This window comes from Podarcis filfolensis (assembly GCF_964270895.1).
Source record: "Podarcis filfolensis genome assembly, chromosome: 7".
Classification (NCBI taxonomy): Eukaryota; Metazoa; Chordata; class Lepidosauria; order Squamata; family Lacertidae; genus Podarcis; species Podarcis filfolensis.
In genome coordinates, this window is record NC_139603.1 from 4,930,245 (window position 1) to 4,952,528 (window position 22,284).

Sequence of the window (22,284 nt, forward strand, 5' to 3'; positions counted from 1 at the left end):
GGTCAATGATGGCCCCACATCCTCTTACATCTCCATCAACTCTGAAACGGGGAACCTGTATGCCATCCGGTCTCTGGATTATGAGGAAGTAAAAGATTTCCATGTGAGAGTGAGGGCTGTGGATTCAGGTTCCCCTCCACTGAGCTCAGAAGTTCCCATCCGCGTTCAGGTTGTGGATGAAAATGACAATGCCCCCTTCATCCTCTACCCTCTCCAGAATGGCACTTCCCCCTCGAATGACCTGGTTCCCCGAGGGGCAGAAACTGGCTACCTGGTCACCAAGGTGGTGGCTGTGGACAGGGATTCTGCGCAGAACTCTTGGCTTTCCTACCAGCTGCTGAAGGCCACAGAACCGGGTCTGTTTACAGTGGGGGCCCAGAATGGAGAAGTGACCACCCTCAGGCCGGTCAGCAACCGAGACAGCTTCAAGCAGAATCTGATTGTGGTGGTCCGAGACAACGGCCATCCTCCCCAGTCCACCTCTGCCACGCTCAGGATCCTCCTAGTGGACGGCTTCTCTGACCCTTATCTGAAAAGTGTGGCTCTCCCAAAGGAGGAAACAGTGGAGGAGGAAGACCCCAGCCTGACGATGTATCTGATCATCTGCTTGGCTGCCATCTCAAGCATCTTTCTCATTTCTGTTGTGGTGTTTGTTGTAATCAAGTTGCAGAAACGTGAAAAGTTCATAAGAACCTACAACTCTGGAGCCAATTTCCCGGTGGGACCTGATTCCCAGGAGAACTCTGCGGATTCTGGTGCTGGATCTCTATCCCAGGCTTACAACTATGAGGTGTGCTTAGCTGGTGGGTCTCTGAACAGCGAGTTCCGGTTTCTCAGGCCCCTGTTTCCTGTTTTCTCTGTGGAGCGTCCTAACACTCAGCTGAATCCAAGGAGTTCCAATGATTCTGAAGGAGTCCCCAGTCATGCAGGTGAAAGTCAACATGGGGTTCAGGTGAGAACACTGTTGGGAATTTGTTTTCTAATATTTAATTTTTAAGGATGGGATTCAACAAAGATCTAAGTGAGGTATGCTTGTGTGGAATGAGGTTTACTCACACAATGAATGAAGGAATGAATCTTCATTTGCGTCAACCATTGGCCATAGCAATAAAACAATACGATACAGTGGTACCTCGCGTTACAAACACTTCAGGTTACAAACACCTCGGGTTACAAACTCCGCTAACCCAGAAGTAGTACCTCAGGTTCTGAACTTTGCCCCAGGATGAGAATGGAAACCGCGCGCCGGCGGCATGACGGCAGCAGGAGGCCCCATTAGCGAAAGAGCGCCTCAGGTTAACAACTTTTTCGGGTTAAGAACGGACCTCCAGAACGAATTTAGTTCGTAACCTGAGGTACCAATGTATACAAAGAATAGAAATGAAAAGTCAGTTATATAAAATACATTTTAGGGGTTTGGATCAATAGTCAAAACACTCACACAATATACTTCCCTCCTTTTGTTGCACTGCACATTCCCCAAACTTTCAGACCAGATTTAATATTACATATATGGGAAAGACAAAAACCAGTTTACATGTCATTTGTGGAAATGGATTGCAGTATTTCGGTGCAGATTCTTCAAATATAATGTCTGTCCATTGACTACCAAACTTCATTAATCACATTTACCCAGAAATTCATTCTTTCCACTTCTGAAAATAACTCTGAGTTAGGGTATTTTACCTACGGGAAGCCTTTCTGAAATGAGAGAATGCTTTAAGTTGGAGGTTTAATTTGCAAATCAATTGGGCTTTTGCTATATATGGCTTAAATAGGGTAGTAAATTGAGAATCCAATATATTCATCACTACATAGTAAATATTATTTCAGAGAAATGTAAGACAGACTGTGAATTAATGAAACTGGAATACATTATTGGCAATGAGACTTTTTATGAATATATTCTGAATGCTCTGTGTAAATTATGTTCTTGCTAAAGGGGAGGAGAATATACGGTGAGTGGAAGAATGATAATTATGGGAGGTTATTGAAGATATGTCATTCCTTGGTGTGAATATGGGGATTAGAACAATACAATAAATCTTCCGGAAGGAAGTCCCAATTTCCAACAGCAGCATGGAAGACTAAAATTGGCTGAACAGAAACTGGGTAAGAGAACCATTTGGGAAACAAAAGATATATATTTTTTTTAATGGTGAGAGTTGTGAAGCTAAAAACTCATTATTAAAGTATGGTGTAAGACTCAAAAGAATCATGAAGACAATTATGAGGAGTCATTCGTTTGGTGCTAAGGTGCGCAGTAACTAGAGCAGTAACTTCACATCTTTCATTCAGCCATTTAAACTCCATGAGTGATACTGGAGAAAGTAGAGGCGTATAGAGATAGAACGAAAGTTGAAACTTCATCTAGATAACAAGAAAGTACTGTCAGCCAGGTAATCATATGATCCAGGATCATAACTTGTTTGTGATGGCATTGTGCTCCTCCCTCTTAGGAACCGGGGCCTATTTGGGAGGAGGCTCCTGGATCTCCAGGTGGCAGTCTGAGCAGGAGAACCTCTTCATTAACTCTGACCAGTGTGCCAGCCGTGCCCTTTCTGGCAACAGTGACCCACACCAAAGTAATACCCACATTAGACTGCTATAATGTGAATTAAGCTGGGACTGTCTTTGCAGAGCACTTGAAAACTTCAGTTGGCCCATAGAAAGCTGCCTTATACCAAGCCAGACCACTGGTCCCTCTAGCCCAGCATTGCAAACACTTTTTAGGGTTTCAGGAAGGAATCATTCCCTGCCATAGCGGTCAAAATATGGCTGATAAAATATGTTGAACATTGCTTGCATGCCTTAAGGGTTGTGTCCTCCCGTGCATATTTGCCTGCACATCTAGATCAGCTGCTATGCTCCATTTTCCTCCACCATCTAAGCCAAACCTTGGCTTAGCTGTAGATGTTTTTTGTGGTGATTGTTGGTAAGTAATTGTGGCAAAAGTCTCTTAACTGGTGTATTTATTTTGAGCTGGGCTGCTTTCCTGATTTTGGATTTTATTCTTGTTTTATTGAAAATGTTGTGAGCTGCCTCATAGAGAAGTAGGGTACAGATTGTGTAAACAAGCTAACAACTATTTGTGTCACTCTAATGAAGGAAAGAAGGCTTGGGAATGGAGGTTAGTAGCAAACGTAAATGCTACAAAGCTGCTGGACAAAAGGTATAGTTGTTTTTGGTATAATGAGTTCCCTGCTATGATCTCAGGCATTGTATTGAGTTCGTTCAAGCTGAAAAGAAACGGGATTGTCACCAAACTCATAGTACTACCATCCTTAGCAGTAGAACGTTGTTGTATCTCACAGTCACAGTTCATATTTTGGGTTTTCAGAAAACGTTTGCTATGTTCCTGTCTGGTAAGCATGGCATTTCATTACACTCTTCTTACTGCAGTTTAATGCCTTGGCAGCATTTATCTAATGAAAACCACATCAGCTTTCAGAAAATTACAATGCACTTTTTTATGTCCTTTGCAGGCCAGAGCATCTCTCTCTGAAGACGCTGCTCCCAGATCTGGAGCCCCGGGTTGCATTGTTAATCAGGCAACTGGGGCAAATATAAACTGTGGTCAAAATGACTGGCTTACCTATCAATAGATGAGGACGACCAACTCCATCCATCTTTCTTTCTCTGAAGACAAATAACCAAATGATCAAGTCTCATGCAAGAAACTTGACCCCTGGCCTAAAAAAATATGGGTCCTCTGCCTAAAGGAGAAAGATACCAGGAAACTCTCTTGTGCAAGCAAATAGAAAAGAACAGAAATGCTCTTGAGCTGTTCTCATTCATTTCGATGGAGCTTATGTAGGAGAATGTGTAGCTGGATTGTCCACATACATTGACCTAGTAGACAATTATATTTATGCTTTGTAGGATTTTACAATAGCCCACTGCTCTTTTGATCTAGCTGGTTAAAGAAATGTAGGTGACTTTATTGCATGCTCATTGTTGTAATTATTCCTTAGTTTGTTTTTATGCTAGCTTTGCTGCTTTCCTTCAAATATTTTCAATGGTTATAGCAATTTCTCATAAATTCTGTTTGCTGGTTGTAATGCAGCTGTTAGTAGTATCCAGTAGCTTCATTTGAAGACCTAGCGAGACAAATGAATGAATATAATCAGTAAGGGGGAGAAGTCTGGACATAGTCCACTGGGACATTGAAAGGAATGGGAGCTTTGTAAGAGAATATTTCTCCCATTTATTTCAGCGAAGCTTGCACATAGGACTTCCATTTCTCAGTGAATTTACACTTTATTTTCTAGTCATAGTTACACTGTGTGTGCACTTTCCTGTCTAAATGCTCAATTCTACCGTTTCCTGTAGCTATATTTGTGTTAGCAACTTCTCTTTCTTTGGCCTAGTTTGCACATAACACTGAACTAAATCTAGATGCTCACTTGATTATTATATCACAGAACAGTTAAAAGCACAAGCAAGAGCAGTCAAGCCTAGAGAACAGTTTGAATTTTTTGCCACTTGCAGCTCTGTAGCTTTTGGAGGAGGTCTGGGCTGACATGTAGCGCTTACATTGTGGTTGATACTAAGATATATAAACCAGCTACAAATTTTGGTTAATGAACCATAGTTAAACTGTTGAGCTGGGTTCACACATAACAGTCAGCTGCAGTTTAATGAACCATAAATTAATAAACCATAGCTTAGTGTTATGTGCAAACCAGGCTGCCAAGTCCACATACACACACTGCAAGTGTGCATACACATACATGTGCACATGTTTTCTCTGAAATTTAACTATTCCTGTTTTCCTGCAATTGATCCCCCAATCTGCGGCCAGTGTTAAAAATTGAGATATGAAAGCTAGGAGCTAAAAGGAACCTTAAACCTAGGTTATGGGCGCAACAATGAAATGTCTAGGTGTGCTTTTTTATAGGAAGAATACAAAACTTAAAATGAACTGCAGATAAAATATTATGTTCATTTTTCACATGGTCTAGTCCTTTCCTTGCCCAACCCCCTAATATTATTAAGAGGGTCTCTTCTCCAGTCTTCAGAGAGTAGCTGGAAGCAGGGAGACAGAAAAAGGTCCTCTTTTCCTTCCACTCTGCAGTTTTAATCTGAAATCTTAGTCACAGAAGTGCGCCCAGAGCTCTGAAACTGCTCGCGCTAATGAAATTCCCTGCTGCAAAATGTGCCTAGAAAAATGGGAGTTTCGAACACTGCGGCTGATGCTGAGAATTTTTTTGCAAGCTAATCAATACTTCTTTCCAGCAATGGGATAATGAAGCATACTGTATTTGAAAAGAACAATGTAAACTATGCTAAATCACATTATTTAAAGCTGGCCTTTAATGTTGGTTTATTTATGGTGTTTGGAACTACTCCGGTGGTAACTAGATGGACTTAACACCAAATTGATTCCAATCTCCATTCTCTACAGGGACAGGGACAATTTAGTGTTAAACCCAGCTGTCAGCCTATGATAAACTGCTACTGTAAACACTCTAAAACAGGAATTATAGACTATATTATAACAGTGTGGTTTCACAGTTATGTGGTTATGTAGTTGTGCAGTTTGGAATAGAATTTTCAGTAAACCTTTGTGTTTTGGGAATTGTATTATATTCTTACAATGACAAAAATTCACAATAGTGAAGCATTTTGAAGTCTGTGGATGAAAGGAAGTGGCAAGTAGTCTTAGAGTGAAACAGGATAGGAAAGAGTGCAATTTATATACAACTGGAATCAGCAGGGAAACAGATATAGAATGCACATATTTCTTTTATGCACTGTCAATGTCATCTTTTTGTTATGAGAGGATGAAAAAGATGCTGTGTACTTTTACATATTGTTTGCTAGATTTGAATATCATTTTTGTATGTTCATAAAATAATAAAATCACTTTCTAAAATCTATGGATGGAAATGCTTTGTGAAACAGGATCCCTGGGGTGGGGCAGCAAGCATCAGCAAGGCAAACTGCTGTACAGACCAGGCATGGGCCAGAGGGAAGAAATTCTCCCTGATCTGCTTCACCAACCTACTGTGGTTGTAATAATTTAGAGACATTTCCTTACAATAAACATTGGGATGGGAGTTTAGAGGACACCTGGAGAATGAAGGCATTCTGTCAGTTTCTCTCAGCTTGACTATATTATTCACTACTTGTATTACTAACTGCTGGGATACTTTATAGCTTACCCTGCTGCCTATACACACATACATACACTTTAAATAAAAAGCACAAAATTACAAGTGCACAGAATAAAACACAAAAAAGAAGGAAGTGAAAAGCCTTCAAACATTTGAAGACAGATATCATGTCCTCTTAATCTTCCCTTCTCCAGGTTATATATACCTAGCTCCTTCAAACTTTCACCATATTACTTGGTCTTCAAACAATCAAACATAAGAAGACAACAACAAAGTCACAGTTAAGTCCTTGGAACATTTCCCGGATTGCTACCAAGTGTAGTGACAAGAGGTTATTCCCACAAGACTGTCCCTTATCAGTCTCCTAATTTCCTGGGGTTTCCCTGATGCCTTTTAAGGTAATGTAACATAGCTTCTAAGTGTGAGGGTGTTAAAATAAGCTGAGACCACATAGGTTATGAAACAAATAAAGTGTTTAGAAAGACGGGAAAAAATACGGAGTTTTAAAAGAAAGATGTGTAATGCAAAAATTACTGAAAACCACCCCCCTTGGAGCAAAATAGCAAAATAAAGCCAATTAAAGCACCATCTACTTTCCTGGGACTAAGCAGTCATTCAACTCACCAGACTCTCAGGAGAATCTTACTCCTAAGTAGCCTATCTCCCAGGCTTACAAAGATTTTCCTTTATTATGTTGGATTCGACACTGAACTAAAGAACCTCCACAATGGCTCCCCTTGTCAACCACAGGTTAAGAGATGTGCCAATTCTTACATAAACAATGAGGTATTCACTACCTTAATATTTAAGCCTTGGGATATTTGCTGGGTTTCCAAGTTAATTCCATAATCCCCTCCAATGAAGAGACAGGTAAAAATATACATTCCCAAACAAATAAAATATGCAGCAGCCCGTATAAGTAAGAACAAAAAAAAAAAAATTTTCTTCCAGTAGCACCTTAAAGACCAACTAAGTTAGTTCTTGGTATGAGCTTTCGTGTGCATGCACACTTCTTCAGATACACTGAAACAGAAGTTGCCAGATCCTTCTATATAGTGAGAAGGTGGGGAGGGGTATTACTCAGAAGGGTGGTGGGAATGGGTGATTGGCAGATGAGCCTGTTGACGACTCTTAACGACTGCAATAGGTCTTACAGGAAAAAGCAAGGGGTGAGAAGGTGAAAAATGGCTTTGTCATGTATAATGAGATAAGAATCCAATGTCTTTGTTCAGACCAGGTCTCTCCATGGTCTTAAGTTTGGTAATGAGTTGCAATTCAGCAGCTTCTCTTTCCAGTCTATTTCTGAAAGAGAAGCTGCTGAATTGCAACTCATTACCAAACTTAAAACCATGGAGAGACCTGGTCTGAACAAAGACATTGGATTCTTATCTCATTATACATGACAAAGCCATTTTTCACCTTCTCACCCCTTGCTTTTTCCTGTAAGACCTATTGCAGTCGTTAAGAGTCGTCAACAGGCTCATCTGCCAATCACCCATTCCCACCACCCTTCTGAGTAATACCCCTCCCCACCTTCTCACTATATAGAAGGATCTGGCAACTTCTGTTTCAGTGTATCTGAAGAAGTGTGCATGCACACGAAAGCTCATACCAAGAACTAACTTAGTTGGTCTTTAAGGTGCTACTGGAAGAAAATTTTTTTTGTTTTGTTTTGACTATGGCAGACCAACACGGCTACCTATCTGTAACCGTATAAGTAAGGATCATGCAATCAGTTTCGGAAAGCAAAGTTTATTTCATTTTCTGGTTTGACATGTGAATTCTTTGATTAAAGCCATTTTCCAGACACACCTATGAGTTTAGGAATATACCCTCCAGAGTCCACCATTTGTGTTCTGCTTCCAAGTATGTAGCCACTAGTAGGAGTATTAGATCTTTAAACCACACATCTTGATTAGGACTATCAGAAAAGTTTAACACAGCTAAAACTGGTGCCATCTTCAAAGGTTAACCTGTGCTAAGAATAATCTCTGAAAATACACTTGACGAAAAGATTTGTTCCACTGGACAGTGCCATCACATATGAAGGTAAGTCCCAAGTTCACCACATAATCTCCTTCAATGTGAGCTTGCTGTATTAGTGATTCTGAAAAGTTTCATGGGAGTAAAACACCATTTAGGTATCAGTTTTAAAGAATTTCTCATATATGGACTGACAAGGAGCAGAAAGTTTTTTTTCACCCACAATTTCATCTTCTGTGGCTGCAATGTCTAGTTCACATAGTCTTGGTTCCCAACAAAAACATCATATTTCTCACAAAACCTCAGGTTGCTTGGGCTGCTATCCCCAGATCTAACAGGAAGTGCATTAATTGATTATACTGAAACCAGTTTTTAGTGCACTTCTGGGATCTGTTTCTCCTTGATAGGTAAGTTGTTTACACAGAAATAGTAAAGGCAAAGGGATTTAGCTGTAATAAGTTCCAGATATTGAGAGCCACCTGCAGGGACGGGTTAGAAAGTTGTAAGGAAATTGGTTCTCTTGGGAGAAATGGAATTGCTCTGTAAGATGGGTGCAATAACACTATCCCGACACAAGGTTTGCCATCTTCATTATTGCTTAAGGAACATAAATGTCTAATCTGAACTGCATCAAAGTAAGGGCTGTAAATTTGGAATCTACAGAATCTGATTGTTGACTCTGGGCTTTTTACCCCCATGCATATATTTACTTGGCCAGATCTTAAATTGTTTGGGAGAGATCGAGGTTGGCAAGTTCTGGAACAGGTACAGGAATTTTGACAATAACATTATTCTAACAATTGCTAGGTGTTCCTATCTTGCCTTCACAACAACCCTGTAAGGTAGGGTAGGCTGACAGGCTGTGAATGGCCAAGGTCACACAGTGAGCTTTCAAGTCGGGATTTGAACCTGCATCTCCCGGGTCCTAGTCTGACACTCTAACCACTGCACCACACTGGCTCTCAGAGAACAAATAGTAATACATAGGCAAGGTTAGGGTTAGGGCAATCCTATACATAAAAACCTGGTGTGAAGTTAAGCTGGGGTAAAATATGCCAGAGCCAAACTCCATTCTGAAGCATGTCTAAGCCTGGTGGAGGGAAAACAAGCCTTGAAAATAGGTTTTTGGGTTACATCACCCTCCTTGCCAACCTACTTTGCTAACCTGGGTTATCTGACCATTCTCAATGAGCTTAGGATCCAGCCTAAGTCCTCCCCCCGGCTCCTCCCCCACCATACCCACTTTCCACGACTTAAACCAGCTTAAGATCTGTCTGGCTTGGCTCAGCTGCCTGGGTCCCAGCTGGTATCCAAACAAACCCCTGTGTTGCAAAGAGAACGTCAACAATGTCTAGGCAACACGATAGACAATCTTTACAGAATTCCTTCAAATCATAAAAAGTTCAAAATGAAATCTTTAGTCTCAAAGTCTCTGAAAATCTTTAAATAAAGCGAGGTACCAAACTTTGTATGGTGGAAGACAAACTGCGAAGCTTTGTGTATTCAACAATGATCTCCAATAAAAAGATAAAGGGACCCCTGACCATTAGGTCCAGTCGTGGCCGACTCTGGGGTTGCGGTGCTCATCTTGCTTTATTGGCCGAGGGAGCCGGCGTACAGCTTCCGGGTCATGCGGCCAGCATGACTAAGCCGCTTTTGGTGAACCGGAGCAGCGCACGGAAACGCCGTTTACGTTCCCGCCAGAGCGGTACCTATTTATCTACTTGCACTTGACGTGCTTTCGAACTGCTAGGGTGGCAGGAGCAGGGACCGAGCAACAGGACCTCACCTCGTCGCGGGGATTCGAACCGCCGACCTTCTGATCAGCAAGTCCTAGGCTCTGTGGTTTAACCCACAGCACCACCCGCGTCCCTATGATGTCCAATACTGAACAGTAATTCCAGATATTGACTACTGTTTCGTAGAATTCTTCATCAGCATGGTGGGTGGATATAGAATGCTTCATAAACCCATCTTATTTCGAATGAATGTGGAACAGTGCTCATGTAATAATGTAGTCACTGCAGTCATGCATTGTACAACACTTAAAAATTCACTATTTTACTAAGCATACTCCCCTTCTACAACTGATAATGAAAATAGAAATTTAAAAAGATTGTTTACATAGTTCAAAATCTGTCCCCTCTCACTTGCTTTCTCCCAGTATTATATATGTATTTATTGCATGCTCAGTGTTTATTTTCAATACTCTGGGGCAAGCTATCTAGATCAGTGGGGTATAAATAATAAAATTATTATTATTACTGATGAAAAATAGGAACAATAGGGAAACATATTCAGAGGGCTAGTCATCTTAGCTTGTTGCAGAAAGAAACAACAGTTTTGTGGCCCAGTTCATCAGATGTAAGAAAACGTATCCACCTTGAGCATCATAGGCATGAAATTGGGAGATAGATCAGAACAATTAACATAACAGCATCTTTCCATAGGTTGACTTAAAAATTGTAAAGCAAATTGGTACACATGACTAGTTGCTATTTGATGTTCCTTGGGAATAATAGACTATTATCTAAAATTAATTGGGTTTTGCTTGAAGTCTCTTCCCCCCCCCCAAAACACCGAGGAAGGACTAAAACTGTTGTAATTATTCATTGAACCTCTAAGTGTCGCTGTTTGCTCATAAGCCAAGAACTACAAATCCCTGTTCTGCTCTCATTCCGCAAACAATACACAAAGCTCACATCCGCGTTCAGCAAGTCTGGATTTGCAGGAGGAAATACCTAGGTAGCGTTTGGAATCTTTGTAAGGTCCAAACTGGACAGTAAGGGCATAATAATCTGACAGTCTACCTGGAAATGGCTGGAAGGATTCTATGCTATCATAAGAATAGTGTGCTTTGCTTTGTGCTGGTGATGGTCTGGGAGGTAGCTTCTGGGCAAATACATTATTTGATTCCTGAGGAAATGGAGAAAGGTTCTTTTGTAGGAGATATTGCAAAGGATCTTGGACTGAGCGTAAAGGAGTTATCAAGTGGAGACACCAGGATAATTTCCAGAGGTATGAAGCAATATTTTTCACTTGATTTGAGAAATGGACATTTGTTTATCAAGGAAGTAATTGACAGGGAGCAGATTTGCCACCAGGTAGAAAAATGTCTGTTAAATTTTGAGATTCTTGTGAAGGATAAAGTGAAGTTTTTTATGGCTAAAGTTGAAATAACTGATATTAATGACAACTCACCCAGCTTCCCTGTAGAAGTGTTTGAATTAACAATTGCTGAAAACTCAGGTCTTGGGGCAAGGTTTCTTTTACCAGGGGCTCAGGATCCAGATCTAGGGACTAATTCTCTCCAGAGCTACCATCTCAGTAGTAACAGACACTTTTCGTTGGAAGTACAAACTGGAGTTGATGGGATCAAATACGCAGAACTAGTCCTTGAAAAGCTGTTAGATCGAGAAGAACAGAAAGCGCACCAACTAATTCTCACTGCTGCTGACAAAGGAGAACCTGCCAGGTCTGGTACGGTGCAAATCCGTGTTGCTGTTGCAGATGTAAATGACAACGCTCCTATTTTCAGTAAGTCTCTGTATGAAGCGGACGTTATGGAAAACATGCTTAAAGGGTCGCACGTGTTAATTCTGAATGCAACTGACCTTGATGAGGGAATAAACTCAAAGGTAATGTATTCATTCAGAAAAATTTCAGACAAAGCTTCCAAAATATTCCACTTGGATTCCGCAACAGGGCAGATATCCGTCATTGGGAATATTGACTTTGAAGAATCTGTAGCACATGAAATGGAAGTCCAAGCACAAGATGGGGCTGGATTGTCTACTCGTGCTAGAGTAGTCATAAGAGTCATGGATGCGAATGACAATCCACCAGAGATTGCAATTACACCACTTTTCAGCAAGGTTGAAGAAAGTTCTCCTCCAGGAACTGTACTAGGTCTTATAAATATAAATGACAGAGATGATGGGGAAAATGGAGAGGTCTCATGTTCTATACCAGCAGGACTTCCATTTCTGTTGAAGAAAGCATTTGACAACTATTACAACTTGGAGATTGCAAGTGTCCTTGACAGGGAGAGGGTCTCAGAATATAACATCACAATAATAGCAAGTGACCACGGGATTCCTTCTCTCTCAACAACTGCTTACTTCCCACTAGAAATATTAGATGAAAATGACAACCCACCCACCTTTAAAAATACAGCATTCACTTTTTATCTTGAGGAAAATAACCACAGAAGTGAATTCATTACTATTTTGAAGGCACATGACTCTGATTGTGAGGAAAATGGCAGAATAATTTACTCTATCATCGAAAGAGATATTGTGCAGCCCAATGCTAAGAAAGTCGACTCAGAAGTGAATTCCAATGAGCTCAATGGGACTTACTCTCAGATAAGTGAGCATGAGACTAAGGTCAGAAATTCCTTCCTTCCTTCCTACCTCTCAATTAACTCTGAAACTGGAGCAATCTATGCCCTACACTCCTTTGATTATGAAGAGATCAGGGAGATTAATTTCCTTGTCAAGGCTCAGGACGGAGGTTCTCCACCACTCAGCTCCAACGTCTCAGTGACTCTCTTCATCCTGGACCAGAATGACAATGCTCCCCAAATCCTGTACCCCTCCCCTCCCACTGACGGCTCCACGGGGATAGAGCTGGCCCCTCGCTCCTCTGAGCCAGGCTACCTGGTCACTAAGGTGGTGGCCGTGGATGCGGACTCTGGCCAGAATGCCTGGCTCTCCTACCAGCTGATCAAGGCCACCGAGCCAGGGCTCTTCACTCTGGGGCTCCACACAGGAGAGATCAAGACGGCCCGCTTCTTTCTGGAGAAAGATGCCCTCAAGCAAAGCCTGGTGGTTTTAGTGAAGGACAATGGGCAGCCACCTCTCTCTGCTTCAGCCACTCTGACTGTGGTGCTGGCTGACGCCATCCCTGCAGTCCTCTCAGACCTGAGCAGCATCTCAGTATCTGAAGACCCACAATCTGATGGTGAGCTCACTTCGTACCTGGTGACTGCAGTAGCTGCTGTCTCCTGCTTGTTCTTCACCTTTCTGCTTTTGTTACTAGCTTTTAGACTTTATAGGTGGAGAAACTCACAATTGTGTGACTCAGGATTTGGAAATTTCAATGGAGTACCTGTTTCACAGTTTGTGGGCATTGATGGTGTCCGGGCTTTTCTTCAGTCTTACTGCCCTGACGGCTCACTAACTACCTGCTCCCAAAACAATAAAATTGTTTTTCCAATTGGAAGTTGTACAGATATTCTCTCATCTCATCCAGCTGCCGATAACTTAGGTCCTTTATTAACTATGGAAGATCCAAGCACTGATACAGTACGACAAAACTTTGACCAGGTGAGTTTCATTTTCTAAAATTAAGATTGTTCACATTTTACAATGTACAAAGCAGAAACAAGTTGAATGTGATACAGTCTGCAGAGCTCATTGGGCACTGAGCTAAGAATTGTGCAAAGTGGATTTGTATTTATTTTACAAGCGTTTAGCCATGTATTTTCAGTAATACCCCACCAAACATTAGTTGATTTGCACTTCATAAATTCAGAAAGTGAGTGGCATTTCGCTCTCCCCCCCCCCCCCGCTTTCTTTGCACTTTTTTTGCTGTCTAGGGGCCATGGCTGAATTTTTTAATGGCAAGTAATGGGAAAGAAATGGGCATAAAGGAACAAATACTTGCAGACAAAAGGTCCTATTAAAGTATTTCCTTAACAGATGTCATTTGGGTTCGTTACTGGGTTGGATTTATCTATATCATCAGGGAGAGGTTCGTTGCTCTTGGCAAGTAGCTGCTTGAACTATCTGAAGTCAAGCTGGCATTGGGAACTGGCATTACTGGGCCACAGCAAGGGGCCCACGAGCAATCCCTGAGGTCTCCGATTCCAGGTGCTTCTCCTTGCTTGTTCGGATGCTGTCTCTGAGTCAATGAGCAGAGATAGGAGGGAGGAAAATGTGCAGCTACCACTGCTCAACTCTCCCTCTGGTCACTGAGCAGTGGAGGAGGCTGGAGGAAGCAAGAGCTGAGTGTATTTATTATTGTTCTACTTGCTCTAATTTTTCTAAATTGTCTTGAAATCTCTGGTGAAAGATGGTTTTAGATATATGGAGCAGACAACTGAAATATTTGCTGCTGCAAACAAAGTAACTTTCCTTAACATTCAACAACTCTGGCTACAACTGATCAATCCTTGGTTTCAGTTCTCTGCTGGCATTTCCTTAACTTCTTGCCTTCCCCACTTTTGGAACACTTCTTTTCTACTGTCATTACAAAAACTCTGCTGGACCACAATCGAGGCACCAGAATTGAAAACAGAAGTTTCCATATATTAGTGAGCTGGGTTTAGTTAGTAGGTGGTTGTACCTTGGGTCAGGTCAGACCAGGCAATGACCAGAAGGCTATCCTGTCCTTTCCGGCTTGGGGGAAAGCAGTAGTACCTGGTGATTATGGGAGTGGGGAGCAGGTGGGCTTACTGAGCAAGGTCCTGCCCAAGGGCCCTCCAAAACCTGAAGCTGAGACTGACCACCAAACCTGAATCTACTTGCACTCCACTAGCCATTTGACAGCAATGCAACACAATATAAAAATGGATTCTTTCCCACTATGAAGAAGAAGAGTTTGGATTTGATATCCCACTTTATCACTACCCTAAGGAGTCTCAAAGCGGCTAACAATCTCCTTTCCCTTCCTCCCCCACAACAAACACTCTGTGAGGTGAGTGGGGCTGAGAGACTTCAGAGAAGTGTGACTAGCCCAAGGTCACCCAGCAGCTGCATGTGGAGGAGTGGAGACGCGAACCTGGTTCACCAGATTACGAGTCCACCGCTCTTAACCACTACACCACACTGGCTATGATTCTTAAGATGAGATGCCTGTGCTTGGGTAGAAACGACACTGAGGGAGGGAAGGGCAAATTGCTAATCCCCTGGGAGCCAGTGAATTTTATACCATCCTTGTCTGCCATGCCTTTCTGTTGGTGTACACTAAGGCTATGTAAACACTAGTAGCTTAAAACACAGTGAGGTAGATTTTCCTAGCTACATTTCAAGTCACATTTGCACATTGCTGCACACACCAGAGAGGGGGCAGGGTCCAAGATGTCTTCACTGGTGCACTTTATCAATGGTACTGAAAGCTGCTGAGATATCAAGCAAAAGAATCAAGGATTATCATCCATCAGAGAGACCAAGGCTTATTCAGTCCTGAACCCAGGCATCAACCAGACAGGAATGGATCCAGAAAATGATTCTCATGTTGCAGTTGTTCCACTACAACTCTTTCAATCACCTTCCCCAGAATGAAGCTACTTGTGACTTGGTAATAGTTGCTGCAAGCCAATTTGTCCAGGGCTGGCTTTTTCAGTAGTACCCACACCAACTTCTTTAAGTCAGCAAGTGCCACTCCTTCATGCAAAAATAAAAATAAAGACCTTTGCCACTTGGACCCATCCAGTCAAGCCCCAGGCTCAGTTTCAACAGCCAAGATGGGCAGGGATTGAGAGGGTATCCCTGCAAGCACCCTGTCCATGTCTTCAGGCTGCAGAAGCTGAAACTGACCCCACAAAGTTGTCCAACCATCTCGTCCTCTGTCGTCCCCTTCTCCATGTGCCCCCCATCTTTCCCAACATCAGGGTCTTTTCCAGGGAGTCTTCTCTTCTCATGAGGTTGCCAAAGTATTGGAGCCTCAGCTTCAGGATCTGTCCACCCTACACACTAAATATTCACCAGCAGGTTACATCTGAGTGAAGGCGTAGGCAAGGCTATGTAGCGTAAAATCTGAGCCCACATCTCCAAACACACACACACACACACACACACACACATGGGTCCTCCCCCTTCTCTCCCTCATCCCAGCAACCCTACTCCCACACTGGGAGAAGACACTTCAAAAAAACCCATGTGACTGTACTCTGAATTAGGTTGATTAAAAATATATATATAAGGTGGAAATTGACATTAGATCAATAGTCACTGATTACTTTTGACACAATCCTGTTGATGAGGAGGTACACTGTGTTACTCATCCATTGTGGTGCTTATCCAATCTCCATTGAGCTTTCTAGACGGGATGCAGTATGTTAATGGAAGTTTGTTTTTATACCTATTATTAAATAAAAAGGAATGAAATGTTACTTTGCAGTTTTTTAAAACACTGCATTTACTGACTGATCCATTGGGTGTCACTGTTCACCAATAAGGAGAGAAACTGGATTGAACCAGCTACCACCGAGATGAAAAACACAAAAGCTTTATTATAATCTCTGACCTAAAAGAAAAAGGAGGATCTTGTTTGATGGAAAATAAAAGGAAGTCTTAAATAGGCACATTAGTCTGTTAAGAGAGCCTAGTTTGGTGCCTGTTATCTGTGGATAGGACCTGGCAGAGGCTGAAATGGCTTGTATACAGACACTCTTGGATAGAAGGAGACAGACATCCTGCCTTGTGCTGCTAGCTGTTTTTCAGGCAGTTACTGCACAGATCCATTATTCAGTTCCTGAGGAACTGCAGGAAGGTTCTTTTGTTGGGGATATCTCACAGGATCTGGGATTGGATATGAAGCAACTCTTGCCTGGTGGTGTCCGGATTATTACAGAAGGTAGGACACAATATTTTGCCCTCAATTTCCAAAATGGTCATTTATATATTAATGAAAGACTAGATAGAGAAGAAATATGTGGACGTCTGTTAACTTGTATTTTGAAGTTGGAGATTCTGATTCAGGAGCAGCTAAAAGTCTATACAGTAGAAATTGAAATCGAAGATATCAATGACAATGCACCAGCATTCCAAGTGGAGACATTGCAGCTAAATATCCGAGAAAATACAGCTGTGGGATCTCGATTTCTTCTTCCAGATGCACAGGACCCAGACTTAGGAGTGAACTCTTTACAGAGCTATCAAATCAGCCCTAACAGACACTTCTTTCTTGATGTGCAAATGACAGCAAGTGGAGCCAAATATGCTGAGTTAGTACTGGAAAAGTCTATGGATCGAGAAGTAGAAGCTTTCCATGACTTAATCCTTACAGCCAGTGATGGGGGGAATCCTGTCAAATCCGGAACTGCACACATCAAAGTTTCCGTTGAAGATGCAAATGACAATGCACCAGTTTTTTCAGAATCTGTTTATAAAGTGACCACTGCAGAAAACATTCCTGTTAATTCCCTGCTTGTAACAGTCAATGCTACTGATCTGGATGAAGGCATTAATTCAGAGATAACATATGCATTCAGGCAGGTATCAGAAAAGGCTTCAAACAGTTTCCATTTGGATCCGAGAACTGGAGAAGTAAGGGTGAGGCAGGAGATAGATTTTGAAGAATGTGCTTTGTATGAAATGGAGGTTCAAGCTCGTGATGGAAGAGGGTTATCAGGTCGAGCAAATATTTTGTTGGCTATTACCGATGTAAATGATAATGCACCAGAAATTGCAGTCACATCTCTTACTAATGCTGTGAGTGAAGACTGCCCAGAAGGAACTATAATTGCACTGTTAAAAGTAATAGACAGGGATTCAGAAGACAATGGGCTGGTTACATGCTCCATCTTTGGCAACCCGCCATTTCATTTAGAGAAAACGTTTGATAATTATTACAGTTTAGTGACTAGCGGAACCCTGGACCGAGAAGATGTATCTAATTACAATGTTACAGTTATTGCAACAGATAAAGGAAATCCTCCTCTCTCCACAACCACCGCTATTCAGCTGAAAATATTAGATAAAAATGATAATCCACCCACCTTTAAAAAGAGGTCCTATGTTACTTCAATTACAGAAAATACTTCAGCTGGATCCTCTGTTTTAACACTAAAAGCAACTGATCCTGACTGGGAGATGAATGGCAAAATTACTTATTCAATCACTGAAGGTGAGATGAGTTACTCCTACTTCTCCTCCTGCCTTTCTATAAACTCTGAGACTGGAGTAATCTATGCCCTACGGTCCTTTGATTATGAAGAGATCCAAGAGATTAAGTTCCTGGTCAAGGCCCAGGATGGAGGCTCTCCACCACTCAGCTCTAACGTCTCAGTGACTCTCTTCATCCTGGACCAGAATGACAATACTCCCCAAATCCTGTACCCCTCCTCTCCCACTGATGGCTCCACGGGGATAGAGCTGGCCCCTCGCTCCTCTGAGCCAGGCTACCTGGTCACTAAGGTGGTGGCCGTGGATGCGGACTCTGGCCAGAATGCCTGGCTCTCCTACCAGCTGATCAAGGCCACCGAGCCAGGGCTCTTCACTCTGGGGCTCCACACGGGAGAGATCAGGACAGCCCGCTTCTTTCTGGAGAAAGATGCCCTCAAGCAAAGCCTGGTGGTTTTAGTCAAGGACAATGGGCAGCCTCCAATGTCGGCGTCAGTCACTGTTACTGTGGTCTTGGCTGACAACATCCCTGACATGCTGACTGATCTGGGCACCATCTCAGCTCCTATCAGTCTTGAGTCTGACCTCACCTTCTACCTGGTGACTGCAGTGGCTTTTGTCTCCTGCTTGTTCTTCACTTTCCTCCTTGTATTATTGGTACTAAGGCTTCGCAAGTGGAGACATTCTCAGTTGTGTGACACTGGAAGTGTAAATTTAAATGGGGTTCCTGTTTCACAGTTTGTAGGCATTGATGGAGTCAGGGCATTTCTTCAGACTTATTGCCATGAGTTTTCACTGACTTCGGGCTCTCGGAAAAGTCAGATTTTTTTCCCCATTGAAAGCTGTACAAACACACTGACAGGACATCAGGCTTCTCAAATCTCTGGACCTCTGTTTACTGCAAATGATTCAAATATCAATAAGGAAGGGCAGACCTGCGAACAGGTATGTTTTGCTTTCACTAAACTTTGAAAAGGTTTTATAAAACCTTATGTCAATATAATATTTATCTAGTTGAATTATTTTTACCTTTTATTTGATGTTCAAGAATAACTTCACTGCAACTGAACAAGTGTTTCTGTAAGAATCACTGTAAGAATTGAAACATTTAAAAATCTTGATCATCTTGAAGATGATTTTGCCCTTTTTGACTTAATTCAGACTGTAATTTGCTGTTTCTCATTTAATCTAAGTTTAACTCCTTAAGAAACCTCTCCTTTGCTTAATGTTTGGATTTAAATAAAAGTGGATTGTTGCCACCCCAATCTCCAAGCAATGTAAGATTCCATGGATTTCAGGTGCTTATCTTTTGGAATGAGGGACAGTGGAGACTGTGGTGTCTTTATGATATATTGTTTATTTACACATATATGCAACCTGAGCCTATGATGGAGGGGTTTTGCTTCCACCATAGCGAAACCTTGGATTCAACCAGAAATCAGGCGTAACTCTGTATCCCAGCTTCCCAGCCTGCAGACTCTCTTCTACCTTCCAGCTCACATAACTAAACTCTCCATTCTGACCTTTATCCTTCTAACTACCGGTTTGTTGAGGGAGGAAAGCCCACCCTTTGTCATGCGACACAGAGACACTTCCTTTGTTACCTTAAAGGTCCATACTTAGAGGGCCATTATCTCATCAGGAAGTTAGCCTAGCTATTCCAGGAACTGAATCCATGCTGGATTCATGAATTAGAAGGGAGGCAAGACATACAGCCTTCCCCTTCCTCCAAACTCATAACAGTATTTAAATAAGAAGAAGAAACAGGGAGGTCTTCATCTGCTTCAAAGTCCAAGCCAGAGAGTAAAACATAGCAGTATTCAAGGTGGGAGATGCCTAGAGAATTTTAGGTAAGGGGATAGATAGCTGAATCAGTTATAGGGGAAAGTGGTGGACTGAATATGGGAAGCACCGGAGTAGGGGCTCAAGAATAAAGCAACAACTTCATATGTGGTCAGCAAGATGGTTGGTGAAATTGTCAATTGGTATGTGCTTTGGCTATTCAAAAAAAACCTCTGGACTCTCTAATAAGACCCTCTTAAAATGCAGCTGAGCTTTTGTGTATCTGCAACTTTTTCATTTTTTAATGATTGTAGATGATACCTCACATTCTACTCTATCACATGCTTTTTCGGGAAAGTAAAAGAAGACTAGTTCCACTGCCTGTATCTTAATCGAGAGTTTTAAAAGTTCCAGGCTTTTAAATCTTTAACTCCATGTTGGACTAAACTGACATGCCCAGGCACTTCATTGCCCCATTTCTCCCTATCATAATGATCATCTGACAGAAGAGCAGTCCAACCACAGGGAGCATTCCTAGTAGCAGGGCAGGAATGAATATTAAAATTAATTTATTGTTGCAGTATGCTACAGATTGTGAATGGCTGGGCACAGGCATTTGTGGGATGGCAATATAAACCTTGCTTTATAGCAAAAAATGCACCTCAGCTACATTGCAGTTACACGTGGGGTTCCACTGGCAGACATCTTGCATCAATTTATTTAGTGAATTTTATTCTATTTTACCATTGTTAAGTTTTATTGGTATCAAGGTTTGTGGATGGTGTTATGTCCATGTTATGGAGCTCTATTGCTATCATTTTGTAACAGCAAAATCAGTAGTGCTGTTCATAATGTCAGAGGCATGGAAGTTTTCCTTTATATTCTATATTCTATTTTTTTTTCTACACATGAATGAAATGTTGTCAGTATTCTCACTCTCACCCCAGTCCCACCAGTAGTTTTCCCATCCTAATGCAGATATTTGGCGGGGGGGAGCAACTTTATACAAAACAGGATGAACACTGAATCACTAATCAACTTCATTGCCTTCCTACAGAACATCTATCTTGTCTGGACTGAGCTTTGGTTTATTAGCCCATATCCAACGCATTACTATACTAAGCACCTTTTAAGAACATTCATTGTGTCATCTACACTAGACAAAGAGGAGAAATAGAGCTGGGTGTCATTAGCATAGTGATGATGCCTCATTATCATCTCCAGATAATTTCCTCCTACAGCTGGGTACATGTTACTCAATAGAATAAATGTTGTGGAGTGAAACGGAAGTACTATAGTATAACTTTTTGGGACTAACCTGACAGAGAAGAACAGAACCAAGGGGACACAATGCCCCCAAACCATAAGATGATTCATTAGTATATTATAATTGATACATCAAATTGATAGCATTTGAGAGATCCAGGAGAATCAACAGGATTGCACTCCATGTGTTCCTCTCCTAGCACATGTTTTCTGTGGGGGTGACCAAAGTGCCCCCAAACCATGACAGAATTCAGACTGAAGTAGATCCAAATAATCCATTTCATCCAGGCATGTCTGGGGTTGAGAAGCCACTGTCTAGTAAAGCCACTTGCCCAAGAAAGGGGGATTAGCAACTGGCCAATTGCAGGGCGGGGGGGGGAATCATCCATATATTTTTAAGGAGTAGTCTCAGAGGTGCCTCCTTCAAGGCTACTGGGATATTCTCTTCTTTTAATGAAGTACTTATTGCCACCTGAACCCAATTTACTACCCCTTCTGGCTGTGGTGGGCAACAAGAGTTGAACATAGAGGGGGAATACCTCTCCGATAATATTAATCTGCAAATAACATTAAGTTGCAATAGTGAAAATTCATTCCAGCAAAAGGGTCTGGATGGGGCCACAGGAACTTCCAGTCCTATAAGCAATCCATCACTCAAGTCATTTTTCTATGAAATGCTTTGGGAATAAGTCGCACTGGATCATTGAGGATTCTTGTAAATTGCAGATGAAAAAGCTCCATTGCTACTTAGCAGCTCCTCTGGATGGCATTTCTCAGATACAACTCTGGTAGATGTGAAGGAATCTCTGTTCACCACAATCATTGTTGTTGTTGTTTAGTCGTGTCTGACTCTTCGTGACCCCATGGACCAGAGCACGCCAGGCACTCCTGTCTTCCACTGCCTCCTGCAGTTTGGTCAAACTCATGCTGGTAGCGTCGAGAACACTATCCAACCATCTCGTCCTCTGTCATCCCCTTCTCCTTGTGCCCTCCATCTTTCCCAACATCAGGGTCTTTTCCAGGGAGTCTTCTCTTCTCATGAGGTGGCCAAAGTATTGGAGTCTCAGCTTCACGATCTGTCCTTCCAAGTGAGCACTCAGGGCTGATTTCCTTAAGAATGGATAGGTTTGATCTTCTTGCAGTCCATGGGACTCTCAAGAGTCTCCTCCAGCACCATAATTCAAAAGCATCAATTCTTTGGCGATCAGCCTTGCCGCAATCATTACCATGACTGAACATGTAAAACAGGCTCTAGCCTGTGTGCAGTAACATCTGCTCCTACA

At 42.0% G+C, this 22,284-nt stretch overlaps 1 protein-coding gene across 1 annotated transcript in view; it reads left to right on the top strand.

Annotated features, from left to right (window-relative positions):
* The window catches only part of LOC310767367 (uncharacterized protein), a 48,838-nt gene extending 42,956 nt beyond the window's left edge, over positions 1 to 5,882 (top strand). Inside the window, exon 4 of the mRNA XM_083624237.1 lies at positions 3,486 to 5,882. Coding sequence (XP_083480363.1) covers positions 3,486 to 3,605 — 120 coding nt within the window. The 3' untranslated portion in view covers positions 3,606 to 5,882. The remainder of the gene's footprint in view (positions 1 to 3,485) is intronic.
* The last annotated feature ends 16,402 nt before the right edge of the window (positions 5,883 to 22,284 follow it).